At 38.8% G+C, this 18,591-nt stretch overlaps 1 protein-coding gene across 2 annotated transcripts; it reads left to right on the top strand.

Annotated features, from left to right (window-relative positions):
- The first annotated feature begins 327 nt into the window (after positions 1-327).
- LOC135712758 (zinc finger CCHC domain-containing protein 24-like) lies at positions 328-18,035 on the top strand. 2 transcript variants are annotated; one of them, XM_065235814.1, is made up of 5 exons: positions 328-450; positions 528-1,838; positions 16,560-17,066; positions 17,129-17,293; positions 17,337-18,035. In XM_065235814.1, exons 2-5 carry the CDS (start codon positions 1,728-1,730, stop codon positions 17,466-17,468), a joined length of 915 nt encoding a protein of 304 aa, XP_065091886.1. In that variant the 5' UTR covers positions 328-450; positions 528-1,727; the 3' UTR covers positions 17,469-18,035. The 2 variants fall into 2 exon arrangements, with proteins under 2 accessions (XP_065091886.1, XP_065091887.1); XM_065235815.1 differs by having other exon boundaries at positions 17,355-18,035.
- The last annotated feature ends 556 nt before the right edge of the window (positions 18,036-18,591 follow it).

An 18,591-nucleotide genomic window follows, 5' to 3' on the forward strand; every position in this document is an offset into this window, starting at 1 on the left:
AAAAGAATTCACGCACGACACCCGGATCAAAGATGAAAGCGGTTCTCGCGCTCTCTTTCGATGAATGATTTCATAATGCACTTTGTACATTCTCTAGAAGTCTCTTTTTTGCTTGAAAGAAAGTTGCCAAATAATCTAAAGTCATTTGAAAATTAGTGGTTGCAATCATTTGAAATTGCTGACATCACTGGCTTTTCTCTCGATTTTCGTGAAAATTCTGACATGAGCATGAGAGTACGATCGTGGAAAATCCGGTGGCTTTTTCCCTTCCGCTCACGCTCGCTCTCTTCGGGAAAAATAATATCCCTTAGAACAGACGATCGGCCAGTCATCGTCGAGTCGTTGCGTAGTAAGTTTCACATTTCGTGCGCGATTTCCCAATTCCGTTAGAAAAGTGTCACTTTTTGGGTCAACATACCCGTTTTTCAGACTTGGAGTGCAACGATACAGGTACTATCTCAATGATGCAATGAAGATCTATGAAAACTGAGTTGTAAAGCATGTTTTTTCTATTCTTAAAATCATAGAACACTCTGGAGTCGACACATGGTCATCGCATTAGGAGGAAAAAGGGAATCCACATGGCCTGCTGGTTGTAGCGAAGAAACACCGGTGCACGGCGTGTCACGATCGGCTCTTGCCTACTGAGGTGTCAGCCATCTTTGTGTCGATCGTGTCTCTGTGTAGTGAAATCTGTGATAATTTTGCAACGCAACACGGTAGCGTGAGGAATTTCACGATTCTACCACTCACCGCTGCCGTCGGTGAGCTTTGCAGCAAAACATTCGGGAAAAGAAAATTTACTTTCGAATAAACATGTCATCAAATTGCTTGATGGCGCATGTTTAAAATTGCGAACCCATGTTCTACTTGGATGGGGTACAATCATTAGAAAATACGAAATTTTAGTCACATTTTCGAGAATCAGAACGGGAAGGTGAAGTTTTGCTACGACGACGGGTGGAGCAAGAACATCAGTGAGCAGCGCAAAGATCAACTTCACTTAGGCCATTTTGGCTAAAAATAGTGATCGGATATTTTTAGTTTAACAACACTCACCCATACAGGCGCTCGGAGGAGACGCGTGTTTCGAAGTCTAGTCAGCGGGGAGCTAGCGAGAATGTGTAAAGAATAACACATTGGGAAAACGCTCGGAAAATTAATGGCCCACCGTGGATCGTTACTCTAGAGAGAACAAGGTGTGCAGCGACCGCTGATCATTTCGGGTATCAAATTTACACCAGCAAAAATTTGTTGTTTGAAAGTACCGGCCTTACTCCGAATGCCGAAATAGTATTACGCGAAGGGAGAGAGAGAAAGACAACACACCGAAAAAGTAAGCAAGATCAAAATAAATTGAAACCCATTTCGAGAACCACCGCAAAAGTGCCCATGTAAATGCCAGTGAAGTAGAAAACAAACCAAAAGGAAAAACAACGGGAAAATTGTGTCGCGTTGATGAAATGTAACAAAAATAAAACATCACACCGAATCGGCTTTTCGGGAGTATCCGGAAGACAGTTTGAGTGAGAGTCACGACGCAATTTCGATATTGGTGAAGTTAGAGCAGCTAGCTAAGGTATTTGTTTGAGTGTGTCAACGTGAATGCGTCACACGAGGCGGCATTTCGAGAGGAGCAACGTGGTCTCGTGCAGAAGAATTGCGCGTGGTGAATTGTGCTGACCGAGTTAAGTTTGGACTACGATCGTTGGAATTTGTTGCTGACCATGGGTTTGGAAGGCGTCCAATCTCGGCAGAATGGTACGAATGGGCTGTATTCATCATCACTACAGTGGTACTATTTGCCCAACGTAGATCATTCGAGCGAATCTATTCAAGTAAGTGAAGTACAAGAGTGGACTGTATGGGTACATTTAAAGAAATAAACGTTATGAAGACATTTTATAATATGTACGATGTACATCATTCCCTCAATTAGTGCGCTTGATAGCGCTAATGGAGTTTACGTGGTGCATTATACGTTTTGACCTAATTGGGTTCAGCCATTTTATGAAGCAGTGTTTTTAAAAGAAAATCATAAAAATGCATTTTTGATTAAATTTTCATATTCGCCTGAATCAGGATGTTATTGAATTTCGAGTCAAATTGAGGCTGCACTGGACAGTTTTTATCACGGTTCACTTGAATGTGTGGTTTTATCAGGAATCCGAATTTCTTCACAACGTTAGTTCTTGAACATTTATCAGTTGAATATAAACATCGGATTCATTAATTAAAATTTTTAATTTCTGTGTACCGTGATGGAATTTATCGGGTCCTTATTAAGTCCTCGGTTCACTACTAGCCTGCATAAAACTACTTAGGCTTAGATCTGATTTTAGGCCTGCACAACCCGCCCTTTAGCTGTATTTTTTGAGTGGATTTTTTTTTTCTCAAAATGGAATGTTGTTTTTACTGTAGATGCCATCTAAATTTATGTACCTTTCCGAAGGTACCGTAAGATTTGATAAATAGTAACACATTTTTGAGATGTTGTTAAAAGTATAACACTGCTTCTTTTATAATAATATAAAACCTCAAAGTTGGCCTACGAATTCTAAATTCAACCTAAAACATTGAAACGCAATTGAATTTCCTTCGGTCTATCGGAAGAAGATACAAATTAATTCGGTTGGAGCGCTTCTTTTGTTGTTGAGAATAATGGGAGCAAACATTCATATCACGCGTTCTTATTGACTTCGTTCGGTAGCTTTTGAACTAAAGTAGCGTACCAAACGCATAATTGACTTTTCAACGCCGAAATCATGGATTTATTTGATGTTTTATGATTGATAGGCCCAAAATTGGCTATTAGGCGGAAGTAGTTCTCTACTGAATTGCTCATTATTTAGACTAAAGGGCGAACATGAAATTATTGCGACACATTCAACAGGGCATAACTTTTTTACCATTGGGTAAAAATCAAATAAATTTTGCACACTTTTTCAAAAGGGCACAGTAAATGGCGAGATCTACAAATCTGAGTGCCTCGAGAAGCGCCTTTTGCCGTTCTTGCAGCAGCACGACGAAGCTCCGCTATTTTGGCCAGATTTGGCATCATGCCACTATTCTAAAAGTGTCCTGGAGTGGTTTGAGGCCAATTCTGTCCATTTTGTTCCAAAGGACATGAATCCGCCAAATTGTCCGGAGCTGCGCCCGGTGGAGCAGTACTGGGCAATAATGAAGCGGGAACTTCGGAAGAGCAAGAAAACAGTCAAAGACGAGAAGGACATGTTAAGAAAAGGGGAAAAAAAAACTGAGAAACTGGTACCGGATGACACTGTAAAGACTTTGATGGAGGGCATCAAGCGAAAATGCGTTCAATTTTACACTCAAGGCTCCATCGATTAACTTTTCTTTTGATTTTTGAAGTAAATATATGTATAAAACTACCCTAAAATTTTGGTTTGATTCTAAACATTATAAGAAAATTGGCATGAAATTTTCGGTGTCGCAATAATTTCGTGTTCGCCCTTTATTGCAAATTAAAAATGAAAACCTTCGCAAGGCTTAAAAGGTTCCAAATCGGGTCTTGATCATCTTCACTGTAATGAAAAAAAAAAAAAAACTAGTGATGGGTTGTGTCTGAAGCACGATCGCATTATTGACGTAGGACTATTGTTTTTGTAGCTCAATTCATTCACTTGATAAAAAATAGTTCCAAAATCATCAAAGTTTTAATTCAATATTCAAAGTTCCTTTAAAACTTTCTATTTCAGTTCCAATCCCAATAAAAATTAATTTCCGAACGTGTACACTCATCTTTCGGTAACTGAATATTGTTTATTTATTAGCAATTCTCTAATTTAAATGTGTTTCATATAACAAACCGGTTGAAAATACTTCAAAGTGCTCCAGACACCATGTTTGAGTTTGTTTGTTATCTGTGTTCAAATAAAAATAAATGTAAAATATTTTTTTTTTCATATGATCATATTTTAAGCTCACAACAGAACTGAAATGTCTCAGTTTACAAAAGTCATAGGGCTCATTTAAAGTTGCAAACATTATGGATTATGGCACCATGTTGATAACTTTTAATTTTCATTGCCCACCTTTTAGCCACTGATGTATGTCATGAATGTTGTATTTCGTATACTGACAAATACGTTACATTTATGAAGTCCTCATTTCACAAGTTATGACGGCAAATAAAATAAAAGCTAAATACAAACGTAAAATTCCAGTTGGGACGTAATTACTTTGAAAAATAAGAAGAACTTACATAGTTGGATATGCTTAACGTCAAATATCAGACTTAAAGTGGCCATTTTATACGATAGATGAGGAGATGAAAGTATAGAGTTGATAGTTCCGTAAGGATACGGCAGTGTGAAAATTGTATATACACCCAACCGGGGGATGTAAGATTCGCTTACAATTATGTGTGATTCATCATCAGAGGATGTTAGTGGAGACCGCATGAACCGAGGATGCGATATACCTAGCTGCGCTCCGATGTAAGAAAATTGGAGACCGAAAAATGTTGAGTGTATTAGTGAGTGAAATTAATTATGTCGAAAAAAATAGAAAAAAGTTGCCGACTGGACTCGAACCACGGACGTTGCGATTATCAGACCTGTGCTTTCTCCACTGCTCTCTCTATGCTTCTGAATATGGATAGCCTAAAAGCATACATGAAGCGCTCATTTTCTCGCATGCTCGACTTCGTATGCTTTTTCTGATGGAGAGATTCGAGACAAGTGTGTGCGTCGTTCTACAATGTTCTACAATGTGCGTCGTTCTACAAGCTTACTAGTATAGTCGAAAGCGTAGATGGAACACGAAATAGAAAAAGACAAAAAACCATTACATCGCCTGCATGGTCAATTTCTAACATTCGTTGCGATGTTCATGAACAGAGGATGATAGGAAACGGAACTAACATTCATTGTAATAGATTTTTGGTTTGCGTGTAGAGAGTAGAAAGCGAGCAAAGGTCAATTTTGAGGAAGGTACGAATCGGGGTGATCATCCACTTAACCAAACTCCCCTGTTGGGGAGCCATACTCTAACAGAACCATCAACTCTATACTTTCATCCCCTCATCTATCTTATAAAATGACCACTTTAAGTCTGATATTTGACGTTAAGGTGAATTGCTGTTACATCCTTATTCTCGAAACCACTTCGAAACTTTAAATGCACAAATATCAACATCTGCGACACGTGCAACATTCAAATTGTTACTCCACGTTTGCTGCACTGCCGCATACATGAATTAGCAATTTCAGGTGAAATGGGGCACCGATTTACGAGATTTGTGTAATTGAAAATTCGAAGTGGAAGTGCATGTAAAGCCTTCGTGGCAGCCATTTGTGGACTCTACAAGGAATCACCTTAAGCATCTCCAACTACACATTTAAAAAAAATCATGCAAATTTAGGTGTCATGAGAGTGACATATACGAGCGTCAATTTTGATATAAATTTGAGTAATAACAGACGCAAAATATAGCTCAACATATATTACATGGGATTTTTGTTTACGTTCATTTTTTATGTCAAAGATGGATTCCGTCAAGTGTAAAATTAGTTATTTCTAAGTATGTGTATAATTCGTTGACTTCACGCATGAAGTAATACAAACATGGTTAGTTAAAGAAGAATTTATAAAAAAAATCAAATTAAAGAATGATTATTTCATAGGTACCCTTACATACCTGGTGACCGAATTCTGAACTAAACTGTGCACCATCCAATACACAGATAAAAATTCTGAATTTTAATTGTGATGTAAACATTCAAACTCGTAGACTTGTATTTCATTTCACACAACCGAGCAACTTGCAAAAAAATGTTGTTTACAAAGATGGGCTTTTGTATACAATATTTGCTACATTGCATGAAATGTGTCAGAACTATACATGATGTATATTGTAAACTTATATGATATGTGACGCTCCATTTATGTGCATCATATTGAACAGAAATTTACACTACTTTTTCGAACTGTGTAGGTCTTGTCCATCTGAATAACTTTGCCAGCAATAGCAATCTGCTGTCTAGTTCAGCTACCAAGTTAAAGTTAGTAAATACTCGCGACGTCTAATGTGAAACTTCTGAAATGAGCTATCCACACGGATAGAAATCCCCTTATACCTTTCGGCAAATTTCTATTGCATGAAATGTATAAGTCAATAAATAAGCAGTCGCCTTGCAAAAAAGTTAATGAAGATCATGTGTCAAATGAAATACATAAATGGTCACATATACCGTTTATGCATTCTTATAGGAACTACACAGAAAAAATTCTGAATTTTAACTATTGCGTACCAGCTGGGTGACATGCCGCCATGTTATTGAAACCAACATCTGAAACGTAACAATTCCAGTGTGAACTGTAAAAATGGCGTGACTGAATTGTCTTATTTTTATCAACTGAAATTATTTTCCCTTTTATGCCATATAAATGGTTGACTTCGTGGTAGAAAATCAGAAAATAATATTTTATGAGTCCTAAGTTTATTTTTCACAAAATGTAGGCAAAAATATTAAGAATATCCATAATATCAGTCACGCTTTTTTTGAAATTCTGGCTTGAATCTTCTATTTGTTTACAAATTATGAGCTGTCAGTGGGGCCCACGATTCGCGGGCCCGCAGCGATGTTAGCTCTTTTCAAGGCAAGGCAAACAAGATAGGGATGCCACCCAGCTGTTGCGTACACACTTAGATTTTTTCCGAGATGGACACCACCGAGCAGCTCGGTATTTTGTTTTGCTGGTTCTCAGTTAAAAATTTACCGAGATTCAGCTAATACTTACAATTCAGTATCCTTAGGAAAATTGTGAAAAGATTTTTGCTTGGTAACACCTTGTTTATTTGTGCACCGATAAAACTCGGCTCATGTTTTGATCAGTTTTAAACAAACAATGTATTGCTCGAGAGGGGGGACACATCTAAATTGTCGTGACCGGACCGAGGTTTCCAGCCTCGGCCACGGCAACACGAATTAGCGATGGTGCGGCTGCTTCTATTGCTGCTGCTGCTGCTGTTTCTGCTGCTGCTGTTTCTGTTGCTGCTGTTTCTGCTGCTGCTGGTGGTCCGTCACCTCCAAAATTTCTTATAAGAATGACTTCAACGAGTTTTTTTTTTTTAAATGTTTAAATGATCTTTATTTCAGTTTAACTTGGATGATTACCATATACATTTTACTAAGTGATTTAATTGCTTTCTTCATCTTTAGGTATGGGCAAAATTCAAAATTTGTTTTACAGAATTAGTCCTAGACTTAGTACACGGTCGACCACCTTGGTGGGATTGGTTTGGTGCTTAGGTACTTCATATTTATACCTGCTAACCTATCAAAATTCTCTAGCCAATGAGATTCTGTTTACATGTGAACTATCACGCTTCACGCTCACTTGATTCTACTCATTATTTATTCAACACTAACTCTATCTACTACATTCTTCCCCTCTTCTACTCTCCTTAATTGAGGAAAGGGGGCATTATATCCACCCATTTGGGGGAATTTTATCTACCCTCTGAGGGGACTTTCATCTACCATCTCAGAGATATTTCATCCATCAGGTCATGGCAATTCTAACTATTTAAAAATTTCCTCAGTCATCAAGTCATGGCAATTCTAACTAATTCTAAATTTCTTCAGTCCATCCATCAGGTGATGGAAACTCTTTATACCATCCATCAGGTCATGGTAATTCTTTCTACCATCCATCAGGTCATGGTAATTCTTTCTACCATCCATCAGGTCATGGTAATTCTATCTACCAGCCATCAGGTCGTGGTAATTCTTTCTACCATCCATCAGGTCATGGTAATTCTTTCTACCATCCATCAGGTCATGGTAATTCTTTCTACCATCCATCAGGTCATGGTAATTCTTTCTACCATCCATCAGGTCATGGTAATTATTTCTACCATCCATCAGGTCATGGTAATTCTATCTACCAGCCATCAGGTCGTGGTAATTCTTTCTACCATCCATCAGGTCATGGTAATTCTTTCTACCATCCATCAGGTCATGGTAATTCTTTCTACCATCCATCAGGTCATGGTAATTCTATCTACCAGCCATCAGGTCGTGGTAATTCTTTCTACCATCCATCAGGTCATGGTAATTCTTTCTACCATCCATCAGGTCATGGTAATTCTATCTACCATCCATCAGGTCATGGTAATTCTTTCTACCATCCATCAGGTCATGGTAATTCTATCTACCATCCATCAGGTCATGGTAATTCTTTCTACCATCCATCAGGTCATGGTAATTCTTTCTACCATCCATCAGGTCATGGTAATTCTATCTACCATCCATCAGGTCATGGTAATTCTATCTACCATCCATCAGGTCATGGCAATTTTTTCAAAATAATTCTTCAGTTCTTTAGTCATTCCACTATACTTACACTATCGTACCAACTGCGCCATTGTCGTGACCGGACCGAGGTTTCCAGTCTCGGCCACGGCAACACGAATTAGCGATGCAGCTCTCACGGGTGCGGCTGCTTCTATTGCTGCTGCTGCTGCTGCTGCTGCTGCTGCTGCTGCTGCTGCTGCTGCTGTTTCTGCTGCTGCTGTTTCTGTTGCTGCTGTTTCTGCTGCTGCTAACCTATCAAAATTCTCTAACCAATGAGATTCTGTTTACATGCGAACTATCACGCTTCACGCTCACTTGATTCTACTCATTATTTATTCAACACTAACTAATCTCAATTTTAGATGCTCAAATCTCACACTAGCGAATCAATCTTCGAAAAATCGATTTTGCAAACAAAATTACATCCATTGATGTAATATTGTATCTGATTTTTGCTCGAGGGGGGCGACTCTATCTACAATGCAGGAAAAAATATGTTTTGCTGTGGCTAGCTGCACGCATGCTGAGTAGATAGAAAGAAGATTGATGGCGATTCTGAAGATTTCCTGCAAAAAGATGATGCGCGATGCAAGTAGATGAGAGAAATGAAAGAAGATTTTTCGTAAATCGATTCGCTAGTGTGAGATTTGTTGAGAATCTAGAATTGAGATTTAGATGTGTCGTTTTTGCTATTACATCATTATTTCATACATCAGCTTGAATTACACGAGGGGGGCGACACATCTAAATCTCAATTCTAGATGCTCAACAAATCTCACACTAGCGAATAAATCTTCGAAAAATCTTCTTACATTTCTCGCATCTACTTGAATCGCGAATCATCTTTTTGCAGGAAATCTTCAAAATCGTGATAAATCTTCTTTCAATCTACTCAGCGTACGCGCAGCTAGCCACAGCGAAACACAATATTTCTTGCATCGTAGATAGAGTCGTCCCCCTCGGAATTACATTGATCGATATTACATTTTTTTTGCTGTGTATTTGCATCGCGCATCATCTTTTTGCAGGAAATCTTCAGAATCGACATCAATCTTTTTTCTATCTACTCAGCATGCGAGCAGCTAGCCACAGCACAACACAATCTTTCCTGCAGCGTAGATAGAGTCGTACCATAGAGGTAACTCTAAGACCACTGGGTCCCGAAGAAAATCATTATTATTTTTGGCTCACTCAGTACCAGAACAACGGTCCCAAGCAGTCCCAAGCTATTTCACTCACCCCTGCATGTTCTGCATGAATCCACACACCCCTGATGTTATCTGTCAAACTTTCATAGCGAATCAAAACAAACATAGTGTTGTAATAGAATTTCAACTAGAATAGGGTACGTTAATCGTTTGCTTGGGACCAATAGGCTACTAAAGTGGTGAGCCAATTTAAAATCGTTAGTTTCGTATTGATTGTTGGTCGTACCCCTCGGTTTTGCTCACAACATTTTTGACATTTATGTTAAGATGACGTCTGCCGGCCGTCGACGTCGATGGGTAGTAGACTGATGCAAAATTTGAAATTTTCGCTCCACAGTGCTCAAACGGTTCCAAATTGGGCCCTGATTAGCCTCCCAAAACTTGAACTCATTTAGTGCGAAACTGACTTGGCACAAACCATTTGAAGTTTATATGGAAACTACTATGGGAAAACGAAACTTTTTGTTCATTGTCTTCTAGCCTTTTTACATATTGTACTTTTAACAAGTTCTATTGCTATTCTTATGGGAATTTTTATCAGCTACAACTTTGCAGAAAATCGTTTTTCAACCAAACGTCAAATTAAATAGTTATTAATTATTTAAGAGATTGATAATCTTATGGCAAGATTAAGCAACTGTATTGTGGGCAACACTGTATTCTGCAGTGTGACATAGTAGCCATGATTTTTGTCCTCTATTCTACGCGCCATAAACACCAATGTTGCCTGCTGAACAGTTGATTGAGCATAATCATAAGACATCAGTGACTTGAATCAATAATAACTTTTATTCCTTATATTTGATCGAAAAGTGGTCTTTCACAAAGTTGTAGCTGAGAAAATTTTCAACAAGCTTAGTTATCATTTTTTAAAGTAGAGTGAACTGGTGAATTTTGAGATAGATATGAACCTAAATTATGGTTTCTCCATAGTAATTCCCATATAAACTTGAAATGGTTTGTGCCAAGTCAGTTTCTCACTAAATGAGTTCAAATTTTGGGAGGCTAATCAGGGCCCAATTTGGAACCGTTTGAGCACTGCGGAGCGAAAATTTCAAATTTTGCATCAGTCTAATGGGTAGCGACACTAGCGCCACCACGATATTGCTAGTTTCAAATGTCTATTCAAAGTAGCAGTTAAATTTCGTACACACTTTAGGAATTTGACTTGGATGTCTGTTCTCTGTGCCTTTGACTAGCTCATACACTGAAAAAAGTTTTCACTTAGTTTCTATTAGGAACGCACATAGTATTTTTCCAAAAAAAAAACAATGATTTTTACCTGAATATCACATAGCATTACAAATTCTATATGAGAAATCATATAGATTTCATTGGACACATAACGTTCATGTGATTTAGTGGTGCAATTTCCAAATATGGGATCACATGAAAGTTATGTGAAATTCACATGGATATTTTCCACTGGTTATGTGATTTATTTTATGAGTGTACATTGATGGATGAGGGGATTTGATCTTTTTTTGATCTTCTTCTTTCCTTTATTTAACGTCAGTTTCTGTTCCGCAATCTAGTGCCAATCACCGACAGACATCGATTGCCAACCATTAACGGCAATCGAATGTGCAGGAAGGCAGCTTCCACAACTGCGTAGGATTTCGCACCCTTTCAAACACACATGGGGCCAAGACCAACGACTTTACTTCCCTTCCGAAGGAAGACGTGACCAGAGATTTTTAGGCCTCAGAAAAATCCCACAGAACTCGGCTAGGATTGAACCCAGACCCATTGGGGTGAGAAAGCAGCCACGTTTACCACTACACCACCGGCGCCGGCTTGAAGGGATTTGATGTATGCCCTCAAATCCACAAGCAAAAGAGTGTGCGTTTGACTTGCTTATAGTCCATTCTATGTGTACGAGTATTGATCGTCCGAAAGTGAGGATAACCATAACAAACCAACATTTTTGACTGAAGCGAAAGAGAGGATAAAGGCCCAAGCACAATGACAGCGGAAGCGGAACGGCAGCGGCAGCGGAAAAGCCCGATCGGAGTAAGCCTACTTGTCGAGTTAGACTTCTTGATGTCATTTGTGACAACTCTCAAACTTTCCGTTTCTGTTCCGCTTCCGTTCACATTGCGTTTGGGCCTTAACAAACTTCGAAAATAGGATTACGGAAGTGTGCGTGTTATAAACGTCAGAAAGGTCAATATACTGTCTGCGGCTGTGGAAAAACATAAACTGCGGCTGTGGAAAAACAAAAACTGAAATAAACTAGGAAGAATGAATATAAGCATTCATTTAAATGGAAGCTATGTTGTAAAATTCACAATATGTTGTCCGTAAGAAAATGTTACAGAAAAAAACCTGAAAATATTATCATGAAAGATCAACTAAGCCCTTATCAAAAGTTGTTCGTGAATCATCAAAATGTGTTCCTCATCGCTTAGTTAATAATTACAACCATTCAACATCTTACATTGAAGCAAAAATGAAGAAAATATGTGTGTCCGTCTGTTTGTATGGAAATTTCCCATAGTTATACGGTATGAATTAGATGAAAGGGACCATAATAGAAGACACCAAAATAGAAAGTTTTTTCTTGCAGCTGTTTCATCTTTGGTAGCACAGTGTCGTGAAATGAAATGAATGCTTCGTGTATTTAAAACTCCATCTAGAAAATTAAAAATGCACATCAGTCTGATCGGAATAACGGAATTAAATTCGAAGGTTATATTGGAAGGATGTTTTTTTTTCTCGATTTGACTTTCATTAATTCCTTATGCAGCCCGTCAACCAGTGCTGCAAAATCTCAACGATACACAGTAATATTGACAATTCTGCTTTGGTCATTCATTAGAGCTAACAGTCATCGTCAAGGCAAACCATGTCAATAGTCAATGACAATGCTGTCAGTGACGAACATTTGTAGATTTTTTTATTAACTAAATTTGTATCGAAATTAAATAACCTGAGCAACACAGTTACATCATAGAGGTAACTCTAAGACCAGCAGGTCCCGAAGAAACGTGTTCAAATTTTTGGCTCAGCTCTGGTACTCTCTTCGGTTCCAAGCTAATCGATGCACCCCTCGAAACATAGGAAAATCCACGAACCCCTCATTTTATCTGTCAAACTTTCGTACACTGTAACCACAAAATACCCAATAATGACTAAAATGAGTAAAATTGTTACCCATTTATGAGTATTTGTTACTCAAAAATGAATACTTACTACTTGTTTTTGCAGTTGTTATTACTCATAAATGGGTAAAATTTTACTTATTTAATGGGTAGTCTCAGTTTCCCTCGAAAATGCTTACTTTGTAGTCATTATTGAGTATTTTGCGGTCTAGTGAATCAAAACAAACATTGTGTTATACACGGTTAGAAAAAAGTACTCAAAATTAAGTTATTTTCACTCATCTCGGCACTATAGTGCAGGAACCCAAAAGTAGGTAAAGCGGGTCAAAGTAATTTTCATTTACTTGTGTGCAGTTCTTATGGAATTTTCCACTAGCTTTTTAACCAAAAGTAAGTTAGTTGTACCCAACTGTAGGTAAATATTATTATACCTAACGTTGGGTTCCCACACTTTACTACCCCTGTTGGGTGGTTTTGCTCCTTCTTTTTTGATAACATTAGAAGGAGAAAATGAGACAAACTAGTCAAAAGTAGGTAAAAGTGAACTGGCCGTTGGGCACTTCTTTCTTACCGTGTACTAGAATGTCGACTAGAATGGGGTACGTTAATTGATTTGCTTGGGACCAATAGGCTATTCAAGTAGTGAGCCAATTTAAAATCGTTAGTTTCCACCGGTTGGTTACATGGAGCCGTTAAAGTGAACAAGCATGTACGTCCTGGTCTGCTTGGATAATAATAATGTGACTCAGAACGCACGAAATTAAACATTTTGTTACCAGGTGAATCTTTGTCATTAAAGAAAAAATGAATGAGATTTTGACGAAGGTTTTTTTGAGGATCAAGTCTGTCAGTGACTATGTGAAAAACAGTTTTGTCAATATCGCTCGAAAGTCTGTCAATGACAATGACAAATCTCAGCACTGATGTCAACATCTTCCAGAAATATTTGCAGGCAAATACGATACGCTACTTCTTCCTAAGATTTCATAGTTAAGCTCAAAGCGACTTTGAGTTGGGTTGAATTCAACACAACTCACAATTAATGTTGAGTATGTTGGTAATTCAACGTGTATATCACAGACAAACAGACATAACACTCGCAAGTTGTTCATCGAACAAGCATTTAACGGACAATTTAAAAGTATCGTAGTTGGTAGTACCGCCACCTGTGGCGCGCATAGTCAATTCCCTTTTGTTTGACGCTTACACACTACCGCCATCTGTTCAGTGTAGTGCCCACCACAGTGTACTCAACAGATGGCGGTAATGTTTTAGCGACGATGTTTTACAGTGAGAAATATTCAATGTGTTATGTCTGTTTGTCTGTGTGTATATCATTGCACACTTAATCTAGCTCGGTAAAATCTATAACAACCGATTACCTCGGCACTTACTTTTGCTGATATATCTGCAAAATATCTGTTTGTTAGTTGATATCTCAGCAAAATCTTATTTTTTAGCTGAGCCTCGGCAATTGTTTTACTGAATCTCAGCTACTCGGCTGTTGGAATCTCGAAAATTTGGAAAATTCAAATGTGTACATAATAATGGTATTCACAAAGCGCATCGCCACTCCCTTGTAGAACTCCAGATGGAATGTCCTGGATTGCGCAGAGTTCAGTATAATGAAGTGGTCATTGAAAATTCATCGTAATGATATTGCCACAGACAAACCGACTTAATCCTCGCAAGTTGTTCATCAAACACACATTTAACGGTAAATTTAAATGTTTCTAAGTTGGTAGTACCACCACCTGTTGCACGCATAGTCATTTCCATTGCGTTTGACGTTTGGACACTATTGCCATCTGTTGAACGTATTGCCCGTCACAGCGTACTCAATAGATGGCGGTAGTATTTTAGTGACGTTGTTTTACAGAGAAAAATATTCAACGTTATATGTATGTTTGTCTGTGGTATAGCTGCAACGGAATTCAGCTTAATAACTCATCACAAACAAATAAAAAAAACCGTTAATCAATTTTGAAACATGGCTAAGATATTGATTGTGTATTTCGATTAAAAAAAAAAAAGATCCAGGATGTTTCATAATAAATTTCTAGTCTTTGAAATATGTGTAATTTCTTAAAGTTTTCGGTTATATAGTGAGGACGAGTCCGGTGTAGTGGTTGGGATCCATACCTATAACTATGACTATAACACACACAAAAAGTTATATACCTTGTAACTATGATTTTTGGTTTCACTTTGATACGCCTATGATTAATTGTGTTCGTTTTTTCTCAAAATGTATCTGTAAATGAAATTTTTCTTTATAAAGATAAAAAAAAATTATAAATCAAAAAAAATCAACGCCCCTTCCCCCTTTTGTCACGTTTTTCTTATACCTAATGCGTTGTTTGTCACACATTTGTAAACCCACCCCTCTCACCCACCTTAGGTCATCTTTAACGGCGATCCAATTGGTTGGTTTGGTCTAAAATTTTGGAACAGACCCAGACCGAGACCTTGCACTGGTGGTCTATATTTTGTTTTAGACTAGTTCTAAAATGTAATTTTTTAAGGGCATCCTTAGCGGTGGTCTGATCTAGATCCAAATTTATGTCACATTTGAACCAGCTAAAATTGAAAGAATCAAGCCAAAATAGATTAAACTGTGTGCGTTTGTGACACATCATGTGACACATCAAATCACATTAGATTTCAAAAGCAATATCAATGGTAGTCAAATATAGTGCACAGAATCATGTTGACCCCTATCGGATATGTTCCGGGCACCTCCAAGGAAATGGCCAGTTTCTGATTTAATCCAAAACTCATCATGCGCCACATAGCAAATCCCATTAGATTTCAAAACCAAGATCAATGGAAGTCAAATAATGTGCCCAAGACCACCTTTCTTACTTCCAAGCATCTTTCAGGAACCCCTAGGGAAGTGACTAGTTTCTGATATGGTCCAAACCCTGTGAAGTGTCAAATCTCACAGAAATAAAAAAAAAAAAAACAAGATCAGTTTAAGTCAAATATAGTGTCCAGATCCACATTGGCCACATTATGGTATGTTCCGGGTACCCCCAGGGAATTGTCCAGTTTCTGACTTGGGCGAAAACCCAACACGCAACAACATACTAGACAAATTTCAATAAATACAGGTTTTTATTACTATTTCACGAGGAGCAGGAGGACGTGCAGTTCAAGGCTTATTGTTAAAGCCGCACATCAATCCCGGAGGCAGCCATCGGAGGTCAATTTCACGGTAATTGCCGGATAAAAACCGTGTACGAATGAGTACGAGATTAAAAAATGGCTGACCACAAAATCAGGGTGTGAGTTGGTTTTGACTCGGGTTTTGACGTTTGAAATAGAACGGCCAAAAATAGACCAACCGGTGCGTACGCACACAGTTTGATCTATTTTGGCTTGATCCTTTTAATTTTAGCTGGTTCAAATGTGACATAAATTTGGATCTAGATCAGACCACCGCTAAAGATGCCCTTAAGGTCCGACCACATTAGATCCGCTTGCACTGCGTTGACGTAAATTTGACAGTTAGACCACAGACAAACAGACATAACACATTGAATATTTCTCATTGTAAAACATCGTCGCTAAAACCTTACCGCCATCTGTTGAGTACACTATGGTGGGTAGTACGCAGAACAGATGGCGGTAGTGTGTAAACGTTAAACGTAAGGGAATTGACTCTGTGCGCCACAGGTGGCGCTACTACCAACTACGATACTTTTAAATTTACCGTTAAATGCTTGTTCGATGAACAACTTGCGAGTGTTATGTCTGTTTCTCTGTGGTTAGACAATATATTAATGTATGTCACTTTCCAGCAGCGCATCAGATCCGGATTCGATGTGGGTGGCCCTACTTAATTGATGCTCCCTTAGTCATAGCATAAACGTGATGCAGCTAAGCTAATTTTTTTTTTTCATATTTTTCTTAAATTCCAGCCAAACTCGAAACTATTCCAAACACTATGGAGTCCCTTCCCCACATCCCAGAGTTACTCCAACGGTACCAACGATTCCCTATCGCCACTGGGCGATAGCATCACCGACCTGTGTGACCAGTTTACCGACCTAACGCTATTCGGACTTGGCCAGAATCAAAATCTCTCCCCTCAGCAGCTGGGTAGCCCCAATGGTGGCAGTAATGGTTATTCGAATGGCTTAGGATGTCTGAACGGATTCGGAGGACGGGATGGCGTTCGAGGTGGCGATTGTGGCATTGGAGGGAACAGGCTAAATGGAATGATAGGGAACGGTGGCGGTGGCTATTCGGATGGTAGTGGATCGCTGAATCACCAGCATCACTTGCAACAACACCATCATCATCAGCAGCATCCATTGCTTCCGCTGAACGCGCAGCAGAACCAAAAGTATAGCAAAATTCCTCCGGCCAACTATCTTTGTCACTTGTGCTTCAAGAAGGGCCACTACATTAGAGACTGCCCTCAGGTTAGTTGATCTTTGCGATGGATGTTTGATGGAAGGAAATTTTATGCTGAAGATTTTTACAGGCCCGTCCAAAAGCTGAGGGGAAGACACCGTACCAAGGAAAGAAGCGCTGCTTCGGCGAGTACAAATGTCCAAAGTGCAAACGAAAGTGGATGTCCGGTAATTCGTGGGCTAATCATGGTCAGGAGTGCATCAAATGCCACATCAACGTCTATCCACACAAGCAGGTTTGTAATTGCGGATTTATGCACAGCTTTTAATAGTCATTAGAATTCCCATTCTTTGCAGCGACCTCTCGAGAAACCCGACGGTCTGGACGTGTCCGACCAGTCCAAGGTCCATCCGCAGCTGTTGTGTGAAAAATGCAAGACACTTGGTTATTACTGCAGACGAATCCAATAGCACCAGGCAAATGTCATTGAAATATGCTTTCGTGTGAGAGAATGGGCCATTTTAGCAATGCCCGATATGCCAGTTTTGAAAGTGCCTAAGTGTTGTGTTACCCCTAGTCCTATTTGAAGCATCATTCTCATATCTTCCAACAAATTTAAACGAATCTAGTTTTATATTATTTTGTTTTGTTTGTGAACATTTCTTCATCACAATTTAGTGTGAGTCATTTACCGAAAGTAGTAGGGAGAAATATGTGCCATTTATTTTAATTTTTATATAACGATCGAATATATTTGAACTAAAAAAAAAACGCTCAGCTGCCAGTTGAAAGGAACTAATCTGTATATAGTACTGATCTATCATGTTTACTTTTTCGTACCGATCCAGTGATTCTATCGAAGCATTATATAAATATATTGGTAGAATGTGAATTTTATTGCAATACTGAGCGAAACGAGATTATAATGCCAAAAAATTGTTACCGTACTAAAAACATTAAAACCACAAAATCATGTGCCAAAAACCGAAACTGCGAACCAATAAAATGCGAATGTTTTTACCGAGTTTTTACTTAAATCCAGCGTGTACCTGTGTAAATTTCAACAACAAGAAGAATCCGAATTGAGTGACGGTGTCTTGAGCCTTAAGCTTTTGTTGGTTTTAGTATCAACTCATGTGAACTCGAACATACATTACACGAAGGCCTATATATCTGAGCTGACATGTCCTGTCCTAGGTTTTACCGTGACGCTGAAGCAGACAACAGCCGCTCAAAAGTCTCTCAAAGTCTCTTTCTTTCTTCATTCTTCATTCCTTTATTTAACGTCGGTCTCTGTTCCGCAATCTAGTGCCAATCACCGACGGACATCGATTGCCGTCAATAGAATGTGCAGGAAGGCAGCTTCTACACCTGCGTAGGATATCGCACCCATTCAACACACATGGGCCGGGACCAACGGCTTTACTTCCCTTCCGAAGGAAGACGTGACGAGAGATTTTTATGCCTCAGAAAAATCCCACCGACCTCGGCTGGGATGAACCCAGACCCATTGGGGTGTTAGAAAGCAGTCACGTTTACCACTACACCACCGGCGCCGGTTCTCAAAGTCTCAATGTCTCAAAGAAAACATAA

The sequence above is a fragment of the Ochlerotatus camptorhynchus genome, unplaced genomic scaffold (genome assembly GCF_037179485.1).
Source record: "Ochlerotatus camptorhynchus isolate MF236.1 unplaced genomic scaffold, CSIRO-AGI_Acam_v1.1 ptg000503l, whole genome shotgun sequence".
NCBI classification, from domain to species: Eukaryota; Metazoa; Arthropoda; class Insecta; order Diptera; family Culicidae; genus Ochlerotatus; species Ochlerotatus camptorhynchus.